Raw genomic sequence first — 13,759 nt, forward strand, 5'->3', positions numbered from 1 at the left:
CTAGCTTGCTACCCTCCAACAATGCAGCCTGGTGCTCTTCCACCCTTCCAAACCATATCTCTCTCTCTCCCTCCCTCCCCCCCCCTCTCTCTCTGCTGCAATCTGCAGGGACTTAGCTACACAAATCAGTCCAATGGCAGGGAGTCTTGGTGGTGGGGCAGCAAGCAGTTCTTTCAGTCAAGGTCCGGACTATCTGGAGGCAGCTGGCCAGTCCTTTCAGACTGGGGGCCACCTCCTTGGCTCCCCCCGCCCCCCGTCATTGAATCAATTTGAGTAAAAGGGTGGGGCAGAAAGGTGGAGGTAGAGTAGGCAAACACATGCAGGCACCCTGCTCTGAGATCACAAGAAACGGTTTGCCATGAGAGGGAACCTCCTGCTCACCCAAACCCAAGATGGCAGCCAACTTGATTACAGCCATGAGTGGTAGAGAAAGGTAGAAGTCACCGGGTCTGAAACTCGGGTGGCTTTGGCATGGGTTCCCCTTAGGTTCTAGCATAAGGGGGCAGTGCCTGTCCCAAGTGGCACCGGCTCCCTGAAAACCGCCTGTGTCCATAACCACCTGCCAGAGTCAGGGTGCTGAACGACAGAGTCTTCAGTAGGCGCCGCACCTCACCTCCCAGACTTGGCTTCCGCAAGCAAAATCTTCCAGAGTTTACTTGATTGTAACAACAACAAATACAATCCAGCTGCTCTCTGCATTTTAAACCTGATTGTACAAAATGAAGACACACAAAAAAGGATCTTCCCTGGGCAAAAGTGGGAAGCGAGAAGTGCCATTTAGCAAAGGAAAGTTGATTGTTCATTTGCTTTTTTTAAAAAATAACAACGGAGTCTCTCTGGATTGTAAGGGCTTCTTCCAGTTGTGGCTTCAAAGGCAGCCTTGCAGTGCCTCGCTCTTAGCAACCAGTCAGTGTCCAGGCTTCCCAGCAGACTCAGAAGGGCAGACCTCTGAGAACTGGTCAAAGAGCAGCCAAACCTGGCCAGCCACCAGGTAGATTTCCTCCTCCTTTGGCTGCTTTTGTGCACCCCTTCCTACTTTTTATCTTCATTCAAAGAAAGAAAATGTGCAGCAATGTATCTCCTTTTAGCCACCAGGTGGGGAAACCTGTGCTACATCCTCTAAACTTGATTTGTTCTATTTGAAAATCCTCTTGATTTGAGGGGAGAGGATCAACAAAACACACACACTTCCATCACTCCCCTTTGAGAGTATCTTTCTGCTGCAATTGCTTTCAGAAACAGTGTACCTCATTTGCTCCCTGGGGCCAAGGTTTCCCAGGGTCCATCTTGATGGGTTCAGGGGAAACCCAGTGCTCTGCCCAGGCCCAAAAGGTAGCTGGCCACACTACCCGGCCCATCCCATCTTCCCCTGCAGGCCAGTCACCAAGTCAGTGCTGGAACACAGCAGCCTGGAGGGGTCAGTTGCCACGATAAACATCAATCTTGTTTGTCTTCTCCAGAATATCAAGGATATGGGCTTCAAAATCAGCATCATGCACCCCAGTTTTCCGGAACTCTCCTGCATAGCGATTGTTTTCCCAGTAATGGTGCCAGTTGCCACGGCTGTCTGCCCCAAACCCAAAAACGTTCACCTACAGCCAGGGAAAGAAAAGAGAGGGTCCTTGTCAGCAAGGGAAACATCCACTGAAGTGAAACTCAGTGGGATTACCCACTAAGAGACAATGGAGTGGCAGGGGGCACTGTAGGTGTAAATGACTACCAGACTTTGCAAAGCTGGCTTCACCGTATCATTATACACCTTTGGCTAATCTGATTTACATCCTATGCCCTTTTAAAATGTGGTTTTGGGGGGGGGGCTATTGGGTTGTTTTCTTGTGTGTGTGTTTTGTGGTTTTATGTCTTGATTTTATTCTGTGAAATGCCCTGAGACCTCCAGGTATAGGGCAGTATATAAATTCAAATAATAATAATACAGTAGTAATAATAATAATGGGAGGAGAGGAAGTGGTAGGCCTTTCATGGGAGAGGCTCCACACACTTGCGCAGCTTGAAGCCAAATGGGCACATTCATTTTTTCACTGCTCTTTTGTGCAAATCTGGCATATTAGGAAACTTGTATTTCAACAATAAATTGATTTCCCCCCCCCCCCACTTTTTATGATTACCTGTGCACACGCCCACAATGGGCCTCATGTTTACAGAACATTAGGTGGGAGAAGACTGCAACATGGAGCACAAATACTATCCATCAACACTGTCAACTAGTGTGGATGGGAAACACTAATACAGATTTTGGACACATAAATTTAAATGTGTTCACGTGTGGATGAAGTTGCACAGATGCACACATGGAAAGAGCAACCCACATACACACAGACCTCCCAGTGTGGACACGGCCATAGAATGTTCAGTTTCTGTTAATTGATTCTCATGGGAAACTTACAGATTCTGGCTTCGCACAATTAACTCAAGGCAGTGTCAATTTACTCTTGGCAGAAAGCCCAGGTCTGCTTGACCTAGAAACTACTTACTCTGATTGGTTAACGACCAGCACTCAACTCTGTTATCTAGGGATTGCTAGCACAGTTTGATGTGAGGTGTGTTAGGAGTTGGAGTAGAAGTGCTGTGTATGGTTTTGAGAGAGAGAGAAAGAAAGGATTTATTTTGCTTTTATTTGTATGCAGAAACTCTGCTGGTTTTATTTTTCCTTTTAATAAATCCTGTAAATAGTTATTCTGAGTCTAGCTGACTAGTCATTACCGCCGCAACTAGCTTCCTCGCTGTGCAGGAAAACTCTGCTACGTTTGGGCTAAAGCCAATAGGGCTATGCCTAACACTTCAAAGTTCCATGATAGAAGACACCTGGCATTGTTGGTCCCCATCAGGTTGTTTGGTTATAATTTCTTCTATCTCTCAATTTACAGCATATTTTATTATTATGTCCAAAAGTGTGTGTAGGTGTGTGTGTGTGTGTGTGTGTGTGTGTGTGTGTGTGTGTGTGTTAATTAATGTACTACCGTATAATTAAGTAAAGCTAGTAGACCTGTCCATGGTCCTGCCTTGTGTTGAATCTCTGTGCTGAGTGGTCGGGAACTGTGATCCACCTTTTTACATTCTGTCTCCCTTGCCTCCCCTTTAAAACACACACAGGCACACGTGTGCACACACACATACACACACTCTTGCACCCAGCCTGTTAAATAGACTAGAGGAGCCTGCCAAATTCCAGGTGCTGGCCCTCTCTCTTCAACATGAAATCTCTCTTTACAGGCTGGGAAGCCTCTCCAGCTACTTAAGAACCCACCTCATCACAAACGTGCAAGGCAAAGAAGAGGACCAGCATCCCCGTGGAAGGGTAGCGTCCGTGGTGCTCTGTCCATCGGTCATGGATGTATTTGAAGAAAGCTGGGTTGTAGATTTGAACCTAAGGACACAAATTACGGAAGACAACATCACAACAGGCAGGGCTTTCTCTGTGGGAAGCCCCTCCACATGGCCATTGAGTATTTCAGTCTCAGTCCACATAGCCCAGAGGAAAAAACTGAGGCACTGTTAGTGGGTGGTTCCCTAGACTGGGTGGCTGGGAAGTTGCCTGCTCTTGATGGAGTTACACACCCTCTGAAGGGGTGCATAAGCACTTTGGGGGTAATCCTGGACTCATGGCTGTTGCTCGATGCTCAGTTGCCCTTCGTGGTGCAGAGCGACTTCCATTTTAAAAAATGTATCTGATTACCTTAGGAAACTTGGAGTGTGTATGTGTATAGCAATGCATATAGTATTCAAGAACTGTTTGTATTTTTAGCAGAACCAACCAACCCAAAAACCCCAAAAAACTTGCTTCTCAAGTTATCTTAAGAGAGATGAGAATTTAGAAAATAGCCATGCAGATGAAGCCAACATGGATATTTTCAGAGCATCCCTTCCCTCTCCTCCATGAGGGCCAGACTTACCTTGTCTTTGTCCACCCGAAGGAAAGGCTTCACGGGCGCATAAGTGCTATGAGAGAAGCAGAAAGGAGAAAGAATGAGAATGAGATGCTCCTTGCCCCCCTCTTGCTAAAAAGATGCTCTGCTCAATTGCTCCCTCTGCCCTCCTCTCTGTCACATCTCCATATTAACTCTTAAAGGAAGAGGGGGGCATGGAGGGGCCAACAGACACAAGGAACACCACCGTGAAAATCTGGGGGCTGGACCAACCTGAAGTTGAACCCAGCAGCTCTGGCCCTTACCTTTATGTATGTTACACCCCTCATTTTGTGTACAACATTCAAGTGTGGACTGTCTATTCTGCTTACACCCTGGAAGCAACATTTTGCTTTCAAATATTTAGCCATACACTGAAAAATAAAAATGGGTGGGACCAGCATGCTACCTAAGACAGCAATCTTTTGGAAAAGGTCCAGAAAGGATTGAAGGCACAGGAATGGGAATTACTCATCCCCAGGAAACGACACGGTGCCTGTTGGCCAGGGCTGTCCTTCTTTGCCTCACTGGGTGGGATAGAATCATGGAATTGTGGAGTTGGAAGGTATCCAAAGGGTCTTCCAAGCTTAACCCCCTGCAATGCAGGATACATACAATCGGATCTGGCCCGTCGACAAGGCGCTTGCCATCCACAGCAGGTCCAGGGCTTTGAAGGGCACGAGAACAAAGCTAACGTTGGCCGGCAGGTTCTTGGCACTTTCTGGGTACATGAAGTGATGGGTTGTCCTACTCCCAACATCTGCCTCAAAGCCCACTGTAGGGGCCTGGTTCATTCTGCAAGGAAAGAATAGGGGATCAGGGAGAATCATTTGCTGAAGTTGTGGTCTGGAACATTTCATTATTACAAAAAGGGGTGTGTGTGTGTGTGTGTGTGTGTGTGTGTGTGTGTGTGTGTGTGTTGCAGCTCAACCTAGCCTCTGAACACAAAAATATTCTTTTGAGGGTGGGGGGTACTTGCACAGTTTTTACATTGCAGTGATAACAGCATACAGTGTAGAATCACAGTGCCTTTATAACTATTTATAACTATAAATAGTGGCTCCTTTGCATCGCCTTGAAGCCCAAATATTCTGCAACAGCAGGTGCAGCTACCGGTAATCCTACCCATCCCAATAGCTGCAGCCCTATAGTTTGGGGCAATTCTGATGAAAACAGCCACACTGCTGACTCTAGCTCTACTCAAATGCAAACAGTGACAGAACTCAGCCTCACCCATCTCCGACAAACACTGGAGGGAGCAAAGTCCTGGATCACCCACCACGTGCCAAGTTAGGCAAAATCACAACATTAGGCCCATTTATAGTAACCAAGAAGCAAGACCCCTGGGTTTTGCTTCACTGAGAAAGGAGAGGCTGCATTGTTTCACAGGAGGCAGCCAAGTCCCATCCAGGATGCGATTCCAGAGCGGGCAGCTGGCAACCCTGTCCATCAGGGAACCTGCAGCATGCTTCACCTCAAGCTGCCTTTTGAGAGATCTGCCACTAGATGGCAGCAAGGTGATGAAGGATGAAGCTCTTATAGTGACAAAAAAGGATCCAGAAAGGGGTGCTGTGGTGGGGCAGACACTGCTAAGGCACCGCTCTTCCACAGTCAGCTGGATTCAGAATGAGAACTCTGGTTCCCCACACCACTTATGTGTTATTTGCAAAAGCATCTCATGTGCTAGGTGCTGTACAAGAACACAAGAGCCCCCTACCTACAGGGCTACAACTGCAGAAAGCCATGAGATGAAAGGAGCGGGGAGTTGGAGGGAAAGCGGGAGAGAAGAGGTGGAGGAACGAATACGATTAAGCAAGTGTCCACTTAACAACACCATCCAAATGCCATATTGACCTGCAGCCAAACACCTGAACTGACTCTGCACTGCAGGCAATCCTGTCAGAGTGATAGAAGGTCATCCCACCTCATTCATTCAAGGGAAAACTACCCAGTTCAGGGGACTCAAGAGCAGCCACCAGAAACAATGACGAGGAGTCAAGACACTAACAAAGTTGGGGTCCAAGCTTGTCCAAGTTCATCAATGTTTATTTTATTTTATTTATTTTTTGCTTCCAGTTGAAATGTCAACTTTCCAGGCCTTTCTCTGGGACACAGTTTCAGCCACTTTAGTCCTGTTTTGAGCCAACTCAGATACAAGTTCATATTATTTCAAATTGCAAAGCAATGTCTGCAGAGTGACAGACCCCAAATGCCGGCAGAGCTTCTGGAAACTTTCAGGCAGCAGCAGCTAAACGCAAGCACAGGTATCTGTTCCTTGGACAGCTGGTGGGGTAGCTGAAGGTGACCAACAGAGAATCGCCAAGAAGTCAGATGGCAACTTGGCCAGGCAAGAGAGGCTGGGAGTCAAACCTCCTTCCTCAGCAGGGAGAGAAACTGGAGTGGAAGAGGCAGGCAGCGCCAGCTGTTGCTGCTGCTTTCTTCGTCCCCAATGTTTGCTGGGCTGCTGTTCTCTGATGCAAGAGCCAGCCCAGCAATGATGGAGAGAAGACAGCCCAAGACACAGAGGGATCTGGCCCTCCCAGTCACTCACCTCATGATGAAGTCATGCCCATTGATTTCCCTGCCATAACCAGAGCCTTGCAAGTTGCCCGAGTTGCCAACTACAGCACAGCGGCGGCACAGCTGTGAGTTCTGGGAGCTGTATGGGTTCTCTCCAGGGACAATCTGGAAGAGCTTCCCCAAGACTTCATTCAGGTTGTGGGACTTGAACTGCGGCTGTAGCATCTGCAGGGAAAGGAGAGGGCAACATGAGGCCAAAGTGAACACCCCACAGACACCAAGCAGCCAGCTGTTAGTTAGTGTGGTATACTAAATCCTTTAGACATGGGAGTAGGAGTAGGACATGCTGCTCTTTGTCTACATTTACAGCTTGCTCTGAAACTGGACTCGGCCCAGCTTAACACCAAAGCTTCCCCCAAACATATCCTAGGAGCTGAAGACTTGAGAGAGAGCAGAGATCCCTTTACAATAATATTATTCACTTCTTGTGATACAAATTGTATTGGATTAGGCAGAGGTGAGTAATAGTTTGGCCTGGTATTCAGTGCTGTTATCACTGTGTCCCTGATATGAAATATGCTTCTGTGATTTTCTTTTATGAATTTCAGATATATATTGTATTGCTTTTGTTATTCTGACAAAATGAAATTTGATGGGGCTACGATTGATGTGAGCTGCTGCACTAGCTCAAGCATATTTGGGAAAAAGCAACATACAAATATAACATCAAGATCCAATCCAGGGTATTAACAAGCCTCTTTCCCCAGGAGTCAAGGTGTGTTGCAATATGTGGTGTGAATGCATACCTGTTTTCCAATTATTTTGGAAATTAGTCTTTGAAGAAGTTTCTTCTATTATAGGACAGGTGATACGACCTGATCCAAGGCTAGCTTTATTAAATCTGTTTACAGATGACCATAAGAATTAATTATTTAAGAACCTACTACTAATCTTTTTCATGTCTGCAGCTGGAAATACAGTTAGACAATATTAGAAAACAGTTACTAACTTAACTCTGGAGGCATGGTGGTATAGACTATGGGATATAACCCTCATGGAGAAACATCTTAAGAGTGCTCAGGAAGACAAAGACAAGAGGAACTGTAAGGTGGGTGTTTAATTCAGTACAACGGAAAGGACAATGTTGTCCTCCCACCACCAGCTACCTATGCCTTACTCTGGGACAATCTGTTAAAACAGAGAGTAGAAGACCCTTAACTGCCATAATCAACCATGAACTATTGTACTAGCCTGCTTATTGTTTGACTGTAGCATTTACTTTGTATATTCACGGAATGTTTCTTGGGGGTTATATGGGGATTGCTTGTTATATGTGCTTTTTGAAACTGAAAAATAAAGAAATGGGGAGTGGGGGAGATGTGTTACAAGAGATGGGAGGCTGAAAAGCAGAGTGTGAGATGGCATTTCCTGCTGCTGTATATTCAGAAATGTGCAGAAGCCAAAGAAGAATATGAAGCACTGTGTACCGTATTTTTCGCACCATAGGACGCACTTTTTCCCTCCCAAAAAGCAAGGGAAAATGTGTGTGTGTCCTATGGAGCGAATGCAGGCTTTCGCTGAAGCCTGGAGAGTGAGAGGGGTCGGTGCGCACCGACCCCTCTCGCTCTCCAGGCTTCAGGAAGCTATCCGCTAGCCGTGGGAGACCCAGCTCTCCCACGGCTAGCGGACCGCTGCGCTAATCCAGAAGCTTGGGGCGTGCGGAGCACAGGGCGCCCCAAGCTTCTGGGTGCCGGCAAGGTCTCGCTAGCCCTGGGAGAGCCCCGCGACGTTGCGTGGCTCTCCCAGGGCTAGCGAAGCGCCGCGCTAATCCCGAAGCTTGGGGCGCGTGGAGCTCAGCGCGCCCCAAGCTTCTGGGTGCCGGCAAGGTCTCGCTAGCCCTGGGAGAGCCCCGCGACGTTGCGTGGCTCTCCCAGGGCTAGCGAAGCGCCGCGCTAATCCCGAAGCTTGGGGCGCGCGGAGCTCAGCGCGCCCCAAGCTTCTGGGTGCCGGCAAGGTCTCGCTAGCCCTGGGAGAGCCCTGCGACGTTGCGTGGCTCTCCCAGGGCTAGCGAAGCGCCGCGCTAATCCCGAAGCTTGGGGCGCGCGGAGCTCAGCGCGCCCCAAGCTTCTGGGTGCCGGCAAGGTCTCGCTAGCCCTGGGAGAGCCCCGCGACGTTGCGTGGCTCTCCAAGGGCTAGCGAAGCGCCGCGCTAATCCCGAAGCATGGGGCGCGCGGAGCTCTGCGCGCCCCAAGCTTCTGGGTGCCGGCAAGGTCTCGCTAGCCCTGGGAGAGCCCCGCGACGTTGCGTGGCTCTCCCAGGGCTAGCGAAGCGCCGCACTAATCCCGAAGCTTGGGGCTTCGGGATTAGCGCTCCGCTCAGCCTGCTTCCCGGAGCGCCAGGCGCCCTGAAAGCAGAGCTCCAGGCGCTTCGGGAACACATCCGCAGCATGGGGAGCCTTGCAGGAATTCCCCACAGGGCTCCCCACGCTGCGGATAGCAGCCTGCTGCCTGGCGGGTGGGGCGCCCTGAAGCAGAGCGCCCCTCGCGCCAGGCAGACATCCGCAGAGTGGGGAGGCTTGCATGAGTTCCCGACAAGGCTCCCCACGCTGCGGATAGCAGCCTGCTGCCTGGCGGGTGGGGCGCCCTGAAGCAGAGCGCCCCTCGCGCCAGGCATACATCCGCAGAGTGGGGAGCCTTGCAGGAGTTCCCGACAAGGCTCCCCACGCTGCGGATAGCAGCCTGCTGCCTGGCGGGTGGGGCGCCCTGAAGCAGAGCGCCCCTCGCGCCAGGCAGACATCCGCAGAGTGGGGAGGCTTGCAGGAGTTCCCGACAAGGCTCCCCACGCTGCGGATAGCAGCCTGCTGCCTGGCGGGTGGGGCGCCCTGAAGCAGAGCGCCCCTCGCGCCAGGCATACATCCGCAGAGTGGGGAGCCTTGCAGGAGTTCCCGACAAGGCTCCCCACGCTGCGGATAGCAGCCTGCTGCCTGGCGGGTGGGGCGCCCTGAAGCAGAGCGCCCCTCGCGCCAGGCAGACATCCGCAGAGTGGGGAGCCTTGCAGGAGTTCCCGACAAGGCTCCCCACGCTGCGGATAGCAGCCTGCTGCCTGGCGGGTGGGGCGCCCTGAAGCAGAGCGCCCCTCGCGCCAGGCAGACATCCGCAGAGTGGGGAGGCTTGCAGGAGTTCCCGACAAGGCTCCCCACGCTGCGGATAGCAGCCTGCTGCCTGGCGGGTGGGGCGCCCTGAAGCAGAGCGCCCCTCGCGCCAGGCAGACATCCGCAGAGTGGGGAGGCTTGCAGGAGTTCCCGACAAGGCTCCCCACGCTGCGGATAGCAGCCTGCTGCCTGGCGGGTGGGGCGCCCTGAAGCAGAGCGCCCCTCGCGCCAGGCATACATCCGCAGAGTGGGGAGGCTTGCAGGAGTTCCCGACAAGGCTCCCCACGCTGCGGATAGCAGCCTGCTGCCTGGCGGGTGGGGCGCCCTGAAGCAGAGCGCCCCTCGCGCCAGGCAGACATCCGCAGAGTGGGGAGGCTTGCAGGAGTTCCCGACAAGGCTCCCCACGCTGCGGATAGCAGCCTGCTGCCTGGCGGGTGGGGCGCCCTGAAGCAGAGCGCCCCTCGCGCCAGGCAGACATCCGCAGAGTGGGGAGGCTTGCAGGAGTTCCCGACAAGGCTCCCCACGCTGCGGATAGCAGCCTGCTGCCTGGCGGGTGGGGCGCCCTGAAGCAGAGCGCCCCTCGCGCCAGGCAGACATCCGCAGAGTGGGGAGGCTTGCAGGAGTTCCCGACAAGGCTCCCCACGCTGCGGATAGCAGCCTGCTGCCTGGCGGGTGGGGCGCCCTGAAGCAGAGCGCCCCTTGCGCCAGGCATACATCCGCTGAGTGGGGAACCTTGCAGGAGTTCCCCACAGGGCTCCCCACACTGCGGATAGCAGCCTGCTGCCTGGCGGGTGGGGCGCCCTGAAGCAGAGCTCCCCGCCCGCCAGACAGACATCGGCCAGCCCCACAAGCTTGGGGGACAGCAGGGAGGCGCAGCGCCACTATCCCGCTGTTCCTCGACCTGGTTCAGTTTCCCTGACCTGCTTTTGGGGGGGAAATAAAGGGGAAATTTTTTTCCTTTATTTCCCCCCCAAAAAACTAGGTGCATCCTATGGTCCGGTGCGTCCAATTGTGCGAAAAATACGGTACTTCCTGGTCCTGGGAATTCTGCCCTGCATGTCCACACTCTGCTGGACAAAAGAAACAGTGGGGCGGAATGGTTGGGGGCCAGCCTTTCCTGCAGCAGGCCCTAAGGAAGTTCTCCACTAAATCTTTGGTGAACTGACTTTGGTTAAAAACAAGAAATGAAAGACTATTCCCAGGACTGGCAACATATCTCTGGAGGACAACAAATGGTGAGATATGGTTTCGACTCCCTTGATGACATAAGAATAGGTTGCATTGTTGCTCTGTTCTGTTTGGTTGGTTGTTTACCTGCAAAACATTAAATTCAAAAAGAAGAAGAAAGTTCTCCTCTGCAGAGGAGAGGCACAGACCAAACTATACAGCAAGAACCAGCTATCATATTGAGAGCCAGTGTAGTTTAGTGGTTAAGAGCAGTAGACTCGTAATCTGGTGAACCGGGTTGGAGTCTCCGCTCCTCCACATGCAGATGCTGGGTGACCTTGGGCTAGTCACACTTCTCTGAAGTCTCTCAGCCACACTCACCTCACAGAGTGTTTGTTGTGGGGGAGGAAGGGAAAGGAGAATGTTAGCTGCTTTGAGACTCCTTCGGGTAGTGATAAAGCGGAATATCAAATCCAAACTCTTCTTCATCATATCCTCAGGAAGGCAGAAAGTGGTTCTTGCATATGGCCTCTTGCTCTTCCCAGTGCCAGAGGTGCTTAGAGCAGTATTTCCCAACCTTGGGCCTCCAGCTGTTTTTAGACTACAACTCCCCTCATCCCTAGCTAGCAAGACCAGTGGTCAGGGATGATGGGAATTGTAGTTCATAAACAGCTGGAGGCCCAAGGTTGGGAAACACTGGCTTAGAGGATGGATGGTGCCTCCCCCCCCCCCAGGTACCCTCACCTGGCTCCTCAGAATCCCCAGTTAAAAGGTAGCAGGACTAGGAAAAGCCCTTCTCTGCTGAGGACCCTGGAGAGCTACTCCTGGCAGGAGCAAACCAGCCACCCCCCAGCCTGGTGCCTCCCCACCCAGATGCTTTGGGCTACGACTCCCATCAGCCTCAGCCAGCAAAGCCATGCTGGTAGAAACTGTAGAACCATAGAATTGTAGAGCTGGAAGGGACCACAAGGGCCATCTAGTCCAACCCCTGCAATGCAGGAATATTTTGCTCAATACGGGGCTCAAACCCATGGCCCTAGCTCCACCGACTGAGCTAGTCTGACAAATGGATGACACTAGGCTGGGGAAGGGTGAAGGAAACATTCCTGGAAGAGATAGATGGCAAGGCAAGAGGCAAGGAACAGCTGGCTTGCTGCTTCCTTATTCTTCTTCGCAGTTACACAAAGAAAGCACCAATCTGGGCCTTTTAAGAAAGGTGAGAAGTTCAGCCCCTGCAGCAAATCCAGCCTCAGTCACTCAGCAAAAAGCTCTGCAGCTTTCTTCAAACAGATGGTGCTGCTGGATGGGCAAAAGGAGAGGAGAGGAAGAAGCAGGCTATCCCAGGCAGAGGCTGGAGCTGGTTGCTTCTTCTCAAGTAGCAACACCCAAACTAAGAACACATCTGGAGAGGCACAAACCTTGGTTCTGCCCAAACGGCAGAGGGAGGCAAAAGCCAGGCAACCTGCACATGCATGAGTCATGGCTCTGTTTAGACTGCAGGTTTCTGCTTCTCCTCCTCTTGCGCTAAAGGGAAAACTCCTGCAGAGGACAAAAGCAAACCAAAGCAGCTTTCAATGAAATGGTGCCTGTACCATCTTTGTCGCTTGACCCTGGAAGACTGTATTGCAAGGCATTGTCTGCAGATGCTGAATAATAGGTATTTAAGATTTGCAGGCAAGATTTGCACATCTAGGAAGCCATATTGCCATGTACAACTGATAAAATGCACTCCTGGTCAGCTGCTACTTGAGCACACACTATTAGTTTGATTATTCCATTTGTAGCCCACCTTTCCGCCCAAAGGAGCCCAAGGCAGCCAACTGCTAGCCGCACAATGGCCCTGGTACCAGAAGAAGGGCTTTTGGATGATGTCATGAAATGGAAAATGTGGAATGGACAGAATTCGATGCTGCATTAGAGGAGCTTAAAAGGAAGAATCAACAAAAAATCCCAGGATTTTTTATTTTTGGGGTGGTGGAGGGGTGCCCGGAGGTAAATCACTCTTAAAACTTCAGAGATCTAGGGAGAGGCTTTAATGTGACTTTTAGTCATCCCTTCACTAAGACAACCCAGGAACTGCATCCCATCTGGCCTTTAGGGAGAGAAGCCCTGCTACATAGTGATCACTTCTAGGCAAGGTGCTATTTCACCTGGATTAATCGTAGCACTGTAAATTATACCAGCAGTAGTACCAGAGAGCTTGATGGGAAGCACTAAGAAACTCATTAATTTTTTGAATTACATTATAATCTTTTAAAAAAAACTCCAAACTGAATTTGGAGTGGAGGGGTATTGTTTTTGCTTGTTATTATGGGTGAAGGGTGGCATAGAAAATTTTAATAGTAACGAGAACAACAACAACAACAACAATTCATCTCCACTATGGTTCTCAAACAAAAATGAAGGATACAATTTGGTAATATTTGAACAGCAAAGGGTTATAAACATTCCACGGATATTTAATTTCGACATAAGATAGAATTCTGATGTTGGGCTATTTGAATTTTGGAAATGAAACAGAATACACACACATAAACTGTGATTTGTTGGAAAGTGATGGAACTCAGTTGTAGATAGATCTACACCACTGAAGCAAATAGAGATGCACTTAATTTTATGCTGAACTTCTCCTGTACTCACAGAACATAAAGTCAGAGCCTTGGTTTGTTCAGCCCACTATATTGCATCCACTGACTGGCAATGATAGCTTTCCAGGGTTTCAGGGCAGGGATCTCTCCCAGACATACCTGGAGGTGGTGGGGATTGAACCTCGGACTTTCTGCATGCAAAGCAGATGCTTTCCCACTGAGCTATGGCCCTTCCTTAACATTTGATATTGAACAAACCACAGGGAGATAAGGAGAAAAAACAGATTTTGAAAAGACTGAGGAAAACAATAAGCACCTGCTTTTTAATATAGAAAAGATATTGTCACAGTATGAATGCAAAACAAGCAGGTTAAAGAGCTGATAGCACAACTGGGCTCCAGACTTCAGCA

The 13,759-nt window shown here is 50.5% G+C and overlaps 1 protein-coding gene across 3 annotated transcripts in view; it reads right to left on the bottom strand.

Moving 5' to 3' along the window:
- Nucleotides 1-1,119: 1,119 nt before the first annotated feature.
- The window catches only part of ST3GAL2 (ST3 beta-galactoside alpha-2,3-sialyltransferase 2), a 35,684-nt gene continuing 23,044 nt past the window's right edge, over nt 1,120-13,759 (bottom strand). For 2 of the 3 annotated variants that reach the window (XM_028739461.2, XM_028739462.2), the window contains exons 3-7: nt 6,475-6,668; nt 4,539-4,718; nt 3,912-3,957; nt 3,266-3,385; nt 1,120-1,592 (exon numbers count right to left, since the gene is read on the bottom strand). In XM_028739461.2, the coding sequence (XP_028595294.2) occupies nt 1,419-1,592; nt 3,266-3,385; nt 3,912-3,957; nt 4,539-4,718; nt 6,475-6,668 (714 nt within the window). In that variant the 3' untranslated portion in view covers nt 1,120-1,418. Of the gene's footprint in view, nt 1,593-3,265; nt 3,386-3,911; nt 3,958-4,538; nt 4,719-6,474; nt 6,669-12,179; nt 12,301-13,759 lie in introns of all 3 variants that reach the window. The other variant, XM_077931771.1, reaches the window with a different exon arrangement.

This window comes from Podarcis muralis, chromosome 7 (genome assembly GCF_964188315.1).
Source record: "Podarcis muralis chromosome 7, rPodMur119.hap1.1, whole genome shotgun sequence".
NCBI classification, from domain to species: Eukaryota; Metazoa; Chordata; class Lepidosauria; order Squamata; family Lacertidae; genus Podarcis; species Podarcis muralis.